The sequence below is a fragment of the Patella vulgata genome, chromosome 7, assembly GCF_932274485.2.
Source record: "Patella vulgata chromosome 7, xgPatVulg1.2, whole genome shotgun sequence".
Classification (NCBI taxonomy): Eukaryota; Metazoa; Mollusca; class Gastropoda; family Patellidae; genus Patella; species Patella vulgata.
The window spans coordinates 28,976,585-28,994,096 of NC_065885.2; the positions used below are offsets into that span (position 1 = coordinate 28,976,585).

The following is a 17,512-nucleotide window of genomic DNA, read 5'->3' on the forward strand; positions in this document are numbered from 1 at the left end:
CTCCGGGTGCTCCCACTGCTAAAAGACCCTACGCACAAGTGAATTATTGAAATAAAATTGAACCATGTGTCGAGTGGAGGTTAAACCCGATTTCTCTCTCTCTCTTTTTCATAATTTAAGATTATTTAGAAAAATGTCAATTAACACCTTTCATACATGAATTGATTAAAACATCTTTATCATATTATGACCCACAGATGGGCGACATTGACACTGGCCGGACGCGGCCAACGGCCACGTGGAAATCATTAGTTACTACCCCTGGTCCGAGTTATGATGCAATATAGCCAGCTGCATAACCTCTTCGATTATAAACAGGAATCCAAGGGAGATTATTGAGTGAAGGCGAGGGCGTCTAGGAGCACAGATCGAAGAGGGTCATATGATTAAGTTAGTTTGGAGTTGACACCCGAGGATTCCAAGCCAAGCTAGGACTATGGCTTCCTCAACACAAGCTAATTACGCAATCTTTAATTATAAGAAGTTTTGTATATGATATGTTTGAAGAACAATAAAAGTATCATATGAAGTTAAACCAGAGTTGTCATAATGGGATAGCTTCAACCAATTTTTTAAGGTATATTGATCAGGTGATATTTATCCAACAAAACTCTATCCAACGAAATTCAGTAGATACGAAGTATAGTTCGGCTGTTGTTTAAACGTATTTGACAATGGGACGCATGTTAATTAATACGATTGCAATATAAAGTTGCGTATCGCTCTATCCATTATCTTCCTGGCATTAATAATAGAAGCACTGAGGACTTCCAAAGATAAGCGTCTAGCCGTTCGGGTGGGACAAGAGAGAGAAATGGGATTTAACGTCCACTCGACACAAACTAGGTCATTTCGGGACTAACACATGGTTCAATTTTATTTCAATAATTCGCTTGCGCGTAGGGGTCTTTTAGTAGTGGGAGGAAACCAGAGGACCCGGAGAAAACCCACGAGGCTGGACAGGCGACCCGACTCCTTGACACGTACAAGCGTAGAATCGAAACCCCGCCAGTTGAATCAATGACAGGCCGTATGATACAGCGCGCACGTGCTAACCATTCGGCCATCCGACACCCCTGGGTGGGACAAGAAACCCTATGTATACCTTAGCGTCCACGTAAAGAACCCGTGACAGTTGGAATTGCTGTCTGGGTAAAATCTTCCCTCATAGCGCATTACATGTCGTATGCCCGTCTTCATTAAACCAGTTGGGACAGAAAAGTAGGATGTTAAACCTCATTCCACACATTCCCAACGGCTCTTCCCAAGTTGTGTCGGTATAAGTACTAGTTATAAAAGGCTATAAATAATTTATTCATATACAATTAATTAATTATATTAATGAGTTAATCAAAAAATACATGTTGAACATGTATAAACATATTGATACAATATATAGATACTTTACAAATAGGACATTAATATAACTACATTTAGATAAGGAACAATTATCAACATAAACTAATACTGTAAGTTCAAAAGTTCGTAATATCAGATAGAGGTATTTCGTCAAAAGTCAAAATCTCATAGGGTGTTCTTGATAATCTGAAAATATGTATGACTCACTGAAATGGTAGTCATTTATAAAGATAATGCCAAATCGTCACAGTAATCGCCTGGTACAATGTCCTTTTCAAAGGCAAAGATAAAGAAAATGTTACTTGGGTTAGGCTATAGTGTTATCAGCATGGACTGCTGATAGATACAATTTGAGAATAAACTGATTTTTTATCAATTATTGATGGAAATAACATAATTTAAAACGAGTCCACAGATGTACCGGGGTATTATATCGTCGCTCCGTTTTGCGTAGAATTCAAACGCCACTTCAGATTATTCTGCTGTATTGAACGAATTTCTTGACAAACAAAATACATTGTAAAGCACCTTTAAGTAGAGTTATCTCCCCTAAATCACACACTAAGAGGAAGTTATAATTGTCATTCTTCCTAACGCCTTTCGAGTCATTTCTTCAAATTCCTGAAAAAGACAACACAAATTCGTAAGATATTGCATGTAAAGGCGAAGTGAACTTGTCATGTAAAACATTGCTAAAACACCCGTCCACAATTCACTTGGAATTAAGCAGATTCCTTGCTAGGCTACACCACTATTTTGCAGTACACAAGGCCAAAAGCCAGTCTTGCTATATATCGATTTGTGAAATGTTGAACAATAAATCATGTTTGAACCTACCTCTATTTCGGCTAGCACTGCAGGGTTAATCTCACGCCTCGGAGAATCAGTTCTTTTACAGGCATCTGAACAGTCTAAATAACTACTGGACGTACAAGATCCATCAACATTATCTAGTCTTTTAAATGCCGTGAGATCAAATGACATGGGATTATCTCGGGGAGAGCGCGGAGAATGTTCACAACTTGATTGCTGAGATAAACACAAACTAGAGCGATTTAAATCGGAGTCGCTACTCACGCTCCAATCACAGTTTACACCAAGTCTGTCACTACTTGCGCTTCTCTCGCGGAATGATTTCGTTAAGTCCACAAAATCCGAATCCGACTGCAGGGAACTATGACTCTCGTCACTATCAAGAGAAGAATTGCTTTGCATGTTACGAGACTTCCTACGCTTGTTCCACGATGCTTTTATAAATGTCTTATGAGCAAGCTTCTGCATGCTTGACTTCAAACTATTGCTTCTGTGTACAGCACTTTTGTCCACATAATCGTCAATGCAGTCAAAACTTTTACTGGCTTGTGATTGGGCTAGTTTTGAACGCGTGTTACAGTTTCCATTTTGATCCAAATCCTTGTTTAAAAGGTGCATAGTTTGCGAGAGTTCTTTAAGCTGTTCTATCACGTAAGGATTGCGTTCCTCTGTAGATTTCTTCTTGCCAAAATTAAATAATGATTTCTTGTTACCGTTGGTGGTTAGAAGTTGCTTCTGAAGTGTATCCATCTGCAATTACGACAAAAAGTCAATGACACATGGGGATTAACGTCTACTCAACACAACTAGGTAATTTCCGGATTAACATATTACAACTTTATTTCAATATTTTACTTGTACGTAGGGGACTTTAGCCGTTTTAGGCAAACCGGAGGACCCAGAGAAAACACACGAGGTTGGGCAGACAACATTACTCCTCGTCACGTAACAGCTTAGGATCGAAATCAAGCCATTTGACTCAATAACAGACCTTACGGTCTAAACCATTCGGCCATCCAACCCTGCAAAAATGAGATAAAATAAGATAAAATAAGACATTTTAGCTTACCTTTATCTGTGTTGACATACGTCGTTGTTTTAAACGAGTCATCTGACAAATCTGTTCATCTCCATCGTGAAGTCCTCCTAATGGCTGAAGATCATTACTACTGGCCGACAGTTTCTGTAACAAATATAGAAGTAAAATAAACTGATTATGTGAAAATACATAAGAGATTATTATTCAAAGAGAGAAAGAGAAATGGGGTTTAACGTCCACTCAACACAAACTAGGTCATTTCGGGACTAACACGACATGGTACACTTTTATTTCAATAATTCGTTTGCGTGTAGTGGCCTTTAGAGGTATGTGGCGGGGAGTGGGGCGAGGACCCCGAGAAAACCCACGCGGTGGTTGGGCAGGCAACCATACACTTTAACTTAATGACAGATCTTATGATCCAAAGCCAATAAATTGGGGAAACGGCTGAATATCAGTAGGAGACGTCTACTAGTAGATTTTCATTGCCATACGAAAAACCATAATATCCTACCTTATGTCGCTCTGCTCGCTGAAGTTCCAACATCTCTTTTTGCCTTAAAACTTCTTCCAGTAATTTCTGTCTGAACATCTCAGTTTGTTCGTTATTACACAATGGGCCTGGAAGGATAAAAATACATTTTATATATATGCCCGTGTCAGTAAAATAAAAAAAACCCCAAAGCATTTTGAGTATCTTGGGGGTTAAAATAAAACAATTCGAATATATTATAGGTGTCTGAAAAAACAAAGATTTGAAAACGATACTACTTTAAAAAATTTTCGCCATCACATACAATTATAAGAAAATGGTTTTATTTCAAAACATATTCCACTTACCGTTTTCTATTACTAGTCCGCAGGCTCCACGACTGTCGCTGGCTGGATCAGATACCGATTGTAGAAACTCTAACCAAGTTTCCAGTTCTTCCAATGTCTCAGTCGAAATATAGAGAGGCAGATATTCCTAGAAATTAAACAAAATATTTGGATACTTTGTAAAATAGGTAAAATAAACTTTAAGCTTTCCTTTTATCTTATTAAGTAGTCGAGTAACCAAACTTTCATCACGAAACCTAGATTTGAAATCCAAATTACATTGACAGCGTTAGATATTCAAATGATTTGATAACAGAATAAAATGTGTCATAAATTGCGCCTTACCAACTTCCAGTCTACTTTTTAAAGAATAAAATGCAAGGACATTTTGTTTGCATATCGTCGTAACGACAATTTTTTTATTGATCATCAAACAAGGTGTCACCGGGATTAACTAATTGAATTTTATTAACATAATCTGACCCGAAAAAGCAGTGACGTCAGACTTTTGGTTGGGGGCTATATATCTGTAATGAGGTCAGTTTGAGGTTTTTGGTTAAAGGCTATGCATAAAACATGTATTTAACCCCGAAACACATTTAATCTAGTAATTTTTATCCATTAGGAAGTAGTTAGTGTATATTAATGACCCAGTAATTGAATTGCAAACACGAACTTACCTCATGCGAAAGTAAAATGACGAAACGTTTTCCACGAAATCTGTCGACAAGAGAAGAAACTGAGTAACCCTGTAGAACTATAATATCAACGGTTACACGGTCGTGCCGGGTGAAATAACAATATAATGAGCACTCCTTGAGAATAAACCAATATCTGAAATACAAAACCGTAGAAAATATTAGAATAAGCTGCTTTGAATCATGTGACCGTTTCATAAAATGAGGGGTGGCTTAGTGGGAAAGGCGCTGGCGCCGCTAAGCAGGAGGTCCTGTGTTCGTTTCCGGTGTTGGTCGAGAAAGTTCCCCGGGGTGGGGTATACCGGTGCCCCCCGATGGAGGGCAAAGAACATTAATTGTCTAGTCATTCGGATGGGACAAAACCGAGATCACGTGCGCACATTGGCGTGCACTTAAAAGATCCCTTGACAGTTGGAATTTAAAATGAGAGTAGACCGTTTCGCCACTGCCAGGGTAGAATTTTTCTTCATAGCACACTGCTGCATGACGCCTGACCGCCTTCCTTAGTGATCCAGTTGGCGCAGAAAATCAGTGCCTTAAACCCAAAATCATTTCGTCTCATACAGTAGGCCTATGGATACGGTTCAATTGCAATTATCCAAATATATGTATCCAATAGATTTCCCTTACCTTATCCACTGTCCATTAATATTTCTACGTTCCAAGTATCCCTGCAAAGTAGGATCTGTAATTTCATCAACAGGAATAGTTTTAACACACATTGGTTTGTGGATCTTGATTCCATTATGAGAACCATTCGACTCAGATTCTGAGTCACTGGACATCCTTGATAGGGTTTGGGCACTGAATGATTTCGATCTTCTTATATCAGCGGCTGAACCCTGTAATGATATAATACAATTGATAAGGTAATCGGACTAACTGAGTCGGATTTGAAGGGATTTATCCTCTACGATAAGATATCGCCATGTGTATGGTGGTACTGTTATAGTTCAATAAAACCACCGCCTTCCTTTTGGCGACATTTCCTCGAATTCAAAATTCGCAAAAAAAATCATGAATGCGAAAAATAAACCTATATGTACATATAATGTAAATAAGGGATCTATCTTTGTCATTCCAAATTTTCCGACGTGGTTTCCCCTTGTCAGTGGTGCAGAACGGAGGGCCAGACAAGGACAGCTGTCTAGTCCTTCGGATGAGACGAAAAACCGAGGTCCCGTGTATACATTGGAATACACGTAAAAGATCCCTTGGCAGTTGGAATTCGATATAAGAGTAGGCGATAGTGCCGCTGCCCAGACAAAATTTCCCTCATAGCACACTGTATGGCGTATGCCCGTCTTCATTAGCCCAGTATAGGAGCAGAACAGTAGGACGTTAAACTCCATTTCATTTCATTCCAAATTATTTGTACATAACTTCCATTTATTTGAAACCAATATAAGCTAAAATATGCAGATATATGTGCGAACATAATTTTAGATTGACAACCATGTCATTGAAACACATACATTCTAGTCTCATTTATTAGTTAAAATATTACATTTATGTCAAACGTTGAACTTTTGTCAGAACTTAACCCTCTTCAGTTCACCTTTTGACTTGCCTCTATTATAATCTGATATTTGTAAAGTGACATAATATTTCCATGTCTTATCAGCTTTGTTTTGATATTCTGGTAAAATCTTTGTTTACATAAACATACATAGATCTTCATAGATCATTTCTGTACATAGCAACCAATGTAGATGAACTGAATTTATTTTTATACACAATATATATCTGTATGCATTAATTAGTCATGTATAACTCATTAAAAGTAAAATGTGACTGCTATTTATACACCAGGAACTACATGTCATTGTCAACAAATTATAATAGTTTCTTGTTGAAATGTATTTTAACCTCAACAGAAAAGTGCACTTGTCTTACAAAACATTAATAAAAAGCATTTATACAACTACATGTATATAATTATAGCTCTGTCTAAACATAATGGTGTAAGTATTGAAAATGCATTTGGACAATAAAATAAAAGCGCATTGATTATATAATCAAAATAATTATAATTTACATGCTATTCAAAAACAGGTTTTAGATGAATTAATCTTTTAAATAAATATTTATTTGGGTTATTTTTTTCAAGTGTGTGTTAACATTTACATACATAAGAACTCCACGTATAAAAACTAAATTAACACGATATATAAAACTAAATAAACACACATATACATATCATGGCATCACCCCCACACCCCCAATCCTGCCTGTTTTGCGCGGCTTTAATTATTACACAAATAAGTATATTTGATAACATTTCATTGGATATATTTTGCTAACCTAATGACAAAGCTATTTATTTTATAGTTATCTATATTTTGACACCCAGACTATGAAATCTAAAAATAAAATGTGAAATGTAAATATTTATACACTGTCAATAGACGAAAAGGGTATTCGAAAAAAAGTAAAAACAAAATGTCAATAAAACAGTCTATAGGGGTAATTTATGATATTTATAAATATTCAACTGCTATCGAAATACATGCCACAATATTTATTTATCTTGGATTATATGACTTCTAAGATTTTTTTTAGTTTATCCAATTACTCTTAATTTACGCTTTAACTGTAAACCTTTCCTATTCCAGCAAAATCATGCATAAATAGCTTTAAGTCAAATTTCACCTACCATCTTTTGAAGCAACACAAATTGTAAATCCCACAAATATAAATATAGCCAGGCAATCAGGTGATCACAACCCTGGTTCCAGATTAAGAATGAAATCACAGTACAATAATGAACCAGAGTCAATGCTAACAATTACGTCATTTCCAGTTCTTCATAATTAATGGATAATTCCAGACGCAAATCATCCCACATGCCAATTTCATATATTTTTTGAAGAAAAAAATAGCTTAAACTAAATAAACTAAATCAAAAACTGACAGATACACTTCAAACGTCAAATCTCAGTACACGTTATATTCAGGAAGCTCCAATTTACATTCCAAATGCCAAACTAAGAATGGCTTATACAGCTATAAGCAATACACCTATATGTGCCTACCTGTTTTATCCCACTTCTGTTTCTAATATAGTATATATCCCACGTACTACGTATAATGAAATTAGTGCATACAGGTTAATTTCAATATAATAAATACAGGCACAGACACACACGTCATAATTATAAGGATCGATCAATTACGATTGGTTTTTGCACAGTTTTAGCATCAATTTTAACATGATTAATCATTTATACATATAAAAACACTAATGATTGCATTATAATAAGCTCAGTTGATAATATTTATATACCCCCGAATAGTAGCCCACGTGCATGGAATCAAATAGGGCTGGGGGATGGTCTTAACGTCCACTCGACACAAACTAGGCCATTTCGGGACTAACATAAGGTACAAATGTATTCTAACAATTCGAATGCGCGCAGTGGTCTTTAGCCATAGGAGAGAACAGAATTATTCAGAGAAAATCCACCAGCTTTGGCATATGATCCTGCCCCTTATCACGTGCAAGCTTGGGATCGAATATATACGTAGTTATAATAAATGTCTTGGGGATGGTGCGATTTAGAAATAAACTTTCAGAGGTAAATATTCTCCAGAGGCTTAAGGTTTAAAAAATGATGTCGGATATGTTTTAGCAAATACTGGTATTATTGAGCTTTCACCTGGTATACTTTATGCGTAAAAAGTAATAGATTTAAGAGACTATATGCATACTGATCATTTGTTTCAAATTCAGCTGATTAGACTAGTTCATTCGCTTCCACCGAGGATATTATCACAAACATGATGATTAGACTCTCCAAGGTCAATTTAAACGCTTGTATTTACAAGTATTTTAACAATGCAAAGAATCTAAGTGCCCACGACCATCCCTTTTTTTTAATAAAAAACCCCAACAGCACAGGCAGATGACTAGTCAGAGTAACAAATTTCAAAAACGTATCAACGAACTCGCCACTTTCAAGTGTTTACGAAATCAAATGAAATCTGTACCGCATCACATACCGCATAGTGGTTGGGATTCAATCAGTACACATTTTCCACTCGGCTAATTCTCAAATACAGCAGTGGTTCATTCAGTTTATCTTTTGATTAGTATAGTAATAAAAATTAATTCACTTATATAGGAATTAAAGTCACAGTAGGAAGCTTGAAAACAGTTCGATTAATTATATATATGATTGAATGAGCATCTATAACGCTACAATTAAACCTTTCGCTTTCTGGGTTCTGGTTAACGAAATAACCCATTTAACCCGATTAACTTTTCACCTTTGTTAAAACAGCCGCACCGGGTTCCTTTACACTAAATATTGTATTTTAAATATGATCTGGCGGGTTTATATAAGCAGGTAAAAAAAATATGAATGCCATAAAAAGAAAAGAAAGAGTGAAAGGTAAAATACTAGTTTTGTTATTATCAACACACTGTTCCAGCAACTCATGATCAATAACATAATACCATTTTAGTGAACTATTTGAAAATAATCGAAAGTAATTAGGTATTCATTTTAAAAAAGGAAATGCATCTCTTACCCACGCAGTATGTTTTTGCTTGTATATAGTAGTTATATAAATAGACTACCGTTTTAACTAGTATTTCAAATGACCACCAACGGATCAAAGTACATCAATTAAACCGAACTGAACTGCGTTGTTATTGCATTCCAGTGTTTGCCCTGTAAAAATACAGGATAGTACTTATTTAAACTTCCGGTAATTTCAAATTCAGGAGATAAATACCGCAAGGCTAAATTCTAATTTCTAACAGTTTTTGTTTACATATTCGATCAAAGACCGTGTACTTCCAGATTATCTGGTAAACTTATCTCAAATATACACACAACTTGTTTTTAAATCAAGTGTTTTCGTAGAGAGATTCTTATTCAAAATTAATTCAAAGGGATTCTTGTATCAGTATTAATCGCTGACTACTTAAAACTTGATAACATTAAACTAAAACACATGACGTTTGTTGGGTACTGTTCCCAATCATTCTGAAGATGTGGATGGTGGCAGGAGTTCATAAGACTTAATTGTGAAAAGCCAAGACTTTAATCAATTTAATTTAATTAAACCACACAGATCTAATATACATCACAGATAAATGAAACACTAAAAGTAAGAAAATCGAGAAAAATAAGATGAGGTTACCAGGTGAAATGACTTAGCAATGGGTTGAAATTATTACATATTGAAATCTAATTATAACTTCGTATTAACAAATTGTTAAAACACTAAAGTATTGTAATGTAGCAAGGCAAGCTATTACAAATTGTTAAAACACTAAAAGTACTAGAATGTACAAATGCGAGGTACTGCAAATTGTTAAAGACTGAAAGTATTAGAATGTAAAAATGCGAGACATTAAATGACGTAAGATAGATGACGTAATAAGGTGAAACGCGTATTAAAACGTCAAAAATTTACTTATTCCACAACAGAAACCATCAATCGAACTGACCTAATATATATCATAGATTATTAAAAGACATTAGAAACATTAGAAACTAACAGAAAATCCCGGGGTAGATGAAAACAACACCATGGTAAAGATATGTGCTTAATAAAACACAGTCATTGTTTCACTTACTGCTATCTAGCAAATCAAAAGGAATCAACAATAAATCCAAAGGTATTAGCTGCATGAACCTACCGGGGATAGATCTAGAATCCACTCATATTAGCCAAGCATCAGGTGTTCCGAAAATAGTAAGCATACTATATGTTAACGTATTATGTTTGTTCTCAATTTTAGTTACGATAGCATCTTCAATATCCACACTTAACAATTCATAAGACTAAATGACAGTTGTCAACAAATACCAAATGAAGAAAGAAGCCGATGATGAACGTGAAAGCGAAGATGTATCTAGTGAAAAGCTGTAAAAATGCGTTAAGTGGTAAACAAAGCCAACCTATATCTATATAGTCATTCATTTTCAAATAATTGCTCAAAATAATTCCTCAAAATGTCCTTCAGTTGTCCAAAAAAGAAACAACCGATCACACAACTTCCAACACATGATGACAGAGCTAGATCTACAATAAGTAATGTTATACCCAAGCCACAGAATACAATGTGACAACGAGTTTATCAAAATTTATTCCCCCATAGTCTGAAACATGCTTTTGACAAGGAATCCAATTATAGGGTACATGCGTCTAATTTATTTGAAAATCTAATACTTATTTACAGGTATAGTGTTCTCTATCCCTATCAAGTTTGGTGTACGTTTATTGTGTACATAATATTGAATTTCATAGTATATCTCATAAATTATTGTATATCTAATAGGTATTAAAATGGAATTGACAGTATTATGCTTTTCAAAGTACAATGTAACATACATTTGATACTTATTAAAACTATCCTATGTACTTCTTCAAACCTTTTGAGTATCTACTAAATTTTCTAATCAGTATAAAAACTAATAAACAATATGGAACATTAATTTTAGCTTGATTTTTAAGAACAGATAAAGAAAAAAGAGTTATAGGTTAAAACACGATGTACCTAATTTGAAAATTAGATACATATTCTCTTACCTTAATGAAGATCCTACATCAATTTATCAAAATCATTAACAGGTGTGCATCAATACTAATCAAACGTTTTGCCATCTTATGATGAAGTACTTTAATTTCGAGGAATATCAGAAACAGACAGACACACTCACAGAAGATGTTTAACAGTAAAAAAAAACCGTTTAATCAGTCAAACTGACTTAAAACACTCTCTCGATTCACAAAAGTTCAAGCGTAAGTGTGGTTGTAAAAGTTGTATTTCTATACTAAGTATTAAAGGTGTCCTTAACCTAGGAAACATTCTTTATGAATGAAATTGATAATATCTATTTTACTCCTCTATTGTATTAGTCATGTACGTCGCATGTAGGAGGAGTACGGTGGGTTTAGTGAGACATGCCATTCGTACAATCAGATGTTCATTATAGCGTGTCTTTTCACAATACAGCGTTAAAATGTGACCCAGTTGATTCAAGCCGTTTACCTCATACGATTTGTAGTAAAACTATTTCCACATATCCAGGTATTCGTCATTCGTTATGAATCAATTTCTGACGAGATAGGCTAAGCTTAAGTGATTCATTTTATAATTGTCATCCTTTTGTTAATTGAATATTTGAACGGCTGGCAATATTTACTCCCACAAGATAATCAACCCAAGAACACCGTTTTATATTTTATATGAAAATGATAAATTACGAAAAAGCTCAGAAGTTTGAAAAATATAAATGATCATGACCAACATATTTTTGAACTGTGTTCGGAGAATACAATTTTCGATTATATCAAAAATCTACTACAGCTTATAAAGCAAGTTTTCTTCCAAAAATTACAGCTTTTATTTATTAACAATCTATGAACATTATTTTGATACACATAATTTTACGCGAATTCTACGTTGAAACTCAAAACTCTAGTCATGGTGCCGCGGTAGTTTGTACCAAGCAATAGATGATAATAATATAAGATGTTATAGTTTTAACTTTTTCAGATTGAGAAGGTGGTCAGTATCATCTACTTGTAGGACAGACGACTAAATCTCTAGCGATTTCCGTGAATTGAAATTTGTTTAACCAATTCTGCGACGTTATATTCGTCTTATAACGAATTCAATAGCAGTGACATGTTCGAATTGTCTTAATTACCACAGCAGAAAAGCACATATATGCTACAGTTAGAAACATATATAACCATACAGCCCTCCTTCATCCCACCCCACGGAACATATTTACCACGTGTTTTGTTTATTATTATTGTGTTATCCTTTTGGTTTTTAAATACATCCTGTTTAAACATTATATAGCGTTCAGAATTCTTTATTGCCATTGTCACGATTAAAATACATTAAATTAATAAAACTCTTCGCTATTTCTAAAACACGTTCTTTTATTGTGTCACCACAAGAGTCATTGCGGCATAGTTTGTAATATTTAAAGGATTTGCCTAAGAGATAACATTATTCAAGGTGAACCCTTCGTTGTAACTAATTTTCAATTATACTGAACTTTTGCAGAGGTTGGGGTTAAATTTCTATGGGATAGCTTCGAAATTTAAAAAAAAATGGACGAAGTAGCCATTCCCGACATCATAATTGGTAAGACGAAACGGACAAACAAATATGAAATAACGTTATCAGCAACTTCAACAAGATACTTGGCTCCCCATTTATCTATTACAATACCCTGTCAAGAGTTTACACACAATCCCAACTAAACCAATGTTATTTGTAATATTTAGGGTATGACCACATTGATGATATTTCAAGTAGGCAATGGCGTGTCAGTTAAAAATTAAGTCAAGAGGGAAAACATTATTCTCAGCAAACAAAACTTGTTTTTTCCCCAATCCACAGTAAGACTAAACAATCTCTTGATGAAAATGAGTAAAACCGGTTTCAGTGACCTGAATGTTAATTTTGATTGCCTCATTTCACCTCCTGCTATTTTAAAGTCAAAACGAAGTTATAATATTATAAATAGTCCAAAGGGTCATTTGTTAAAACAGTTTCATGCTCTGACGGTCGTTTCTGGGCATCTCCTAGCTCCGAATGCTCCATGTGTCAATTATAAGTCTCGCCTAAGAAACTGCACATGTGCTCAATTTCTTGACAAAAATATGTCTTTATACGTGTATGTGAAATTTTAAAGTGAAGTCCTAATATTTGGCATTGCAATGTAAAGTCCTCAGCATAGCAACACCTCAGTGAGATTTCAACAGCTCAGTTAACTGAATGCTCCCGTCATTTAGACTAACGTCATTGCGGTATATGCAACACGATGAGTAAATTCATTAATAAATGAAATAAAGAAATTAGGCTATAAAGAAATAAAACCATCACGAAAACAACATATCCTTTGTTATATAATTGACATTAATGTCATTTATTTAACCAAATTTTAGAAAGTTAGATGACACATTATGGCTAGAAATAAATTAAAGGTAAATGTTTACACGGCAGTCAAAATTACGTCAAAAGAACGTAAAAGCCTATCATTATGTTCCTCGGGAAATTCCCCGTCTTGTTTCCCCTTGTTAGTGTAGGAAGAAGATAGGCCTATTAAGGAAAATCCGTCTAGTCGCTCACAATTCGGGCCTCAGTAAACAAAATGTTATTTATTTAATCGAAATTCTATATATTTAACAATATTTTGCACGAAACTTTACTTTTCAGTGGTTCAGGACGGAGAGCCCAGCATGGAAGTGTCCAGTCGTTCGGATGGTACGAAAAATTGTAATTGTGCCCACCAGTGTACTCGTTTGCATGCACTTAAAAGAACCCTTGACAGTTTGAATTCGATGAAGTGTAGGCGGAAAGGCCTCTGTCCGGGCAAAATATCCCTTCACTAGCCCGCTGGTAGAGAGAAGGACACCATTTTATTCATAAATTACATAAAATTCAAGAGCATTGGGTTTTCAAATTAAATAGCTGTATAGTTTATTCTAAAATTGGAATTTCACGAGTGGCGAAACAGGTATAACTGCGTCGGTTTAGTTATAAATGACATGAATTTAATAAATTAAAATAAATCTTACGAAAAAATATGCACAGGTAAATTATATTCAAATAATCAAACTGGGAGTATATTTCAAATACCTTTGTATAATATCCTAGCTATAGGCTCATTGATTAAAACACGAGAAAACATAATCCAAATTATTTATCCAAAACTACGTATACTTACATCAAATGAATAACTGACTGGCAGATAACCAATATAAATACATGAGGAATTTTAAGACAGACACCCACCTTAGGAACTTTAGTTCGAAATGCCGCGGAGAAAGGAAACCATGTGGTAGGTCGTGTTGTCATTGTCACATCAATGTTAATATCCAGAAAAATCTTTGTCGAATTTACACGAGAAAAAGTGATGGCAATACTAAGAGATTGAAGCCAGCGTCCTAAACTAACATCGCCATATTACATATGGAGAGTCAACAACGCGATAGTAGGTGGACTACATACAGACAATGATAAGTTGTAAATGACAAACAAGACAAGCCAGTTAATCTAATAGAGGTAGATTGAACGGTACACTACAGTTAATCATATACGTATATTTGTCCTACTCTAAAATGTCCTATCCCACTAAAGTAAAAGTAGGCCAATAATTTTGTTAACCCGTTTTCACTGTGTTGTAATTACTATGTGTAAATTAGATAGGTTTTTACTATTAACACTGCTTTAAAGCATGAATCCCTGGAATTTAACGAATTAAAATACTTCTTCGACGATGCCGTTGCATTATTCTCCTCTCGGATTCAGTGTACTGCCGAACGATAATTTGAGAGTCTCGCATTATATACGTTTTCTGACTGGACAAATGTATGGTTTTGATTAGCCTTATGATCATTTATAAAGATACTTTTCGTGGATGAGAGCGGTCGAACAATAATAATCTGTCTTTGGTTTTGTTTAGGACCTTAATCTATAACCTTTCCCAAGGAGAAAGCGCTCAGACAGTCGTCCGCATTGTTTTGATTTGGGCCAGTTCTGTAGACCTATTTAAATACACGAAGAAAAGTATTGCAGCCAAGCGAGTTCATACCTTTAAAAATCCTGTAAATTACAGATTATCTCCCTTAAAATAACACGATAGACTTTTGACATTAAACCACGAAAAACAATGATCCGGCAATTACCGTAATAGATTTTAATTTGTAGGGACACTTCCTTTAAGCACACAGACCAAGGCTCGTGCCCTCACATAATTTATAATTCCATTCTCGTCGACAAATGTTAAAATTCAACACGGGAATTTCGCACGATAAAACATGTAAATCAAGTTGACATAATTAAAACACACGTCAAAATTATAACATGTTTATATTCTACATAGCATCCAATTACATATTATATTTAGTTTATTTCATTCAGTGTTGGTTCAAAATTTATTGCGCTATCATTGCAAAGGGTGGTTTATGATGGTAAAATTTCATGAATAATATCCCCGTCAACTTAATCGGTATACATTAAGTAAACGGGCTGCAAGCTACTTTTTTATGTTCGCTGTATGGAGCTCCTAATAGTAAATCAAAAGTGATATCGGGTGTTCTAGAATTTGAAACGATCCACTGCCTCGTGCACAACACATACCACACTTTATTATTTCATAGAGTGACATGTGAGACCAGAATTTGTAAATCATGTAAATTGTATTTTCACCGTGACTAAAGGAAACAAAACATACACTGCCTCATGCACAAAACAGTACCAGTGAATTTAAAGTTTATAATTCCATGTCCAACAACAACAGAGCATATTATACACTACCTACACAGTTTATAGTTCAATAGAGGGATGATTAGGACCGTATTTTTTAAAGTACATAGCTTGTATTCTAATATGACCAACAAAGTGTAAAGACAATTTCTGTATGACTAGTTTGACCTAAAAGCATATTCAAAATGTCAATGCGTGTTTTATTAACAACTTTGGTCAGTGAATGAAGCCTGGTTCAAGTTTAAATTAATCTTTAAATCAAGTGTCTCGTTGTTGACATGTGTGGATCAGAATATTTAAACATACAATAATTATCAAAATAAACATCTCCCCTTGTTGGAACAATAGTCAACCGATTTGATCATCAATCTATCTATAATCACGTCTACAATCTATTAATATCGTCCGAGGTATTATATTCACATTGTATTCTAAAGCCCACGTGTGATATGATGCCAAAACAAATGATCCGTCAGTATTTTAAAATAGTAATCATGGTCTTTTTATCAACGTGCGAGTATCTGAATGAATGAAGCGTTATCCTATACTTATTCTATTTCGTCTTACCGAGTAGCAGAATTTTGTCTTTTCCCCTGAGATATCAACGAAATTACACCCTTCCGTTCCAGCACCACAGAATGACAGTCAATACCACTCACAAGTGGGAACGGTATAAACTATAATTGGGACGGAATGTTCAAGACATTTCCAGCATACATGGAACTATGGTAGTAGAAAACATTATCTCATTATTTTGTGAAGTTTTTGACTATTGATTGTAAAGTTTCAATCGGTACAATTCGTGGCATACAAATCGTTTAAAGGGATATTGTGTATAATCTTTCCTCTACCTTAAAGGGACAATAACACACTTGCTGGCTTGACAACTCCAGAAAATAAAAAATAGCCTTATTCTAAGTACTAGATGTGTTAGTGTCTTACCTGTTGTGTAAATTATCCATTAAATCCTATTTTACTTGTCCAGAGTGTTCAAAAATATTTTCAAATCCAAGTCACATTTGAAAAGCTTTACGTCAGGCTTTCAAATCATTTAGTTGAATTTTTCCAATTTTTTTAAATTAGGTGTGTTAAGATGAAATTTATGTCACCAATTAATTGGAATATTGTAAAATAGTACAATTTGTTGACCAGAATAAAGATTGGGACATATTATTCAGTTACAACAAGAGTGGTATTGGGCCTTTAAGAATTACTCTGGCAACGTCCGTCAATATTAGAAATTTATATACAAGTTAAACAAAGAGGTGAATCAGGCAATAGTAATTATAATTAGTATTTAAAAGACAAATTTTATTAAAACTATATTGACATACCTTCACAACAACAAAACATAATACACCCAGACGAATCTTTCCTGGCTACTAATTTAACAGGTTTCTAACAATAACAGATTCCCATTTATTTAACTCGAATAGATTTTCAATATAATCTGATAGTGTATGATTATTGGTTTTCATCTTTGTCAGGCATGTCAATGGGCGGACATTTGATGATAGCCAAAACACAGGTGATAGT

General features: G+C 34.5%; 1 protein-coding gene across 6 annotated transcripts in view; it reads right to left on the bottom strand.

Annotated features, from left to right (window-relative positions):
* Positions 1-1,394: 1,394 nt before the first annotated feature.
* Positions 1,395-17,512, bottom strand: part of LOC126827393 (uncharacterized) — a 58,189-nt gene continuing 42,071 nt past the window's right edge. For 3 of the 6 annotated variants that reach the window (XM_050556689.2, XM_050556690.2, XM_050556691.2), the window contains 7 exons: positions 5,359-5,570; positions 4,711-4,864; positions 4,052-4,178; positions 3,726-3,832; positions 3,242-3,355; positions 2,197-2,922; positions 1,395-1,980 (listed from right to left, as the gene is read on the bottom strand). In XM_050556689.2, the coding sequence (XP_050412646.1) occupies positions 1,921-1,980; positions 2,197-2,922; positions 3,242-3,355; positions 3,726-3,832; positions 4,052-4,178; positions 4,711-4,864; positions 5,359-5,570 (1,500 nt within the window). In that variant the 3' untranslated portion in view covers positions 1,395-1,920. Of the gene's footprint in view, positions 1,981-2,196; positions 2,923-3,241; positions 3,356-3,725; positions 3,833-4,051; positions 4,179-4,710; positions 4,865-5,358; positions 5,571-6,235; positions 6,258-11,274; positions 11,451-14,503; positions 14,656-17,512 lie in introns of those variants that run through there. The other 3 variants (XM_050556692.2, XM_050556693.2, XM_056102477.1) reach the window with 3 other exon arrangements.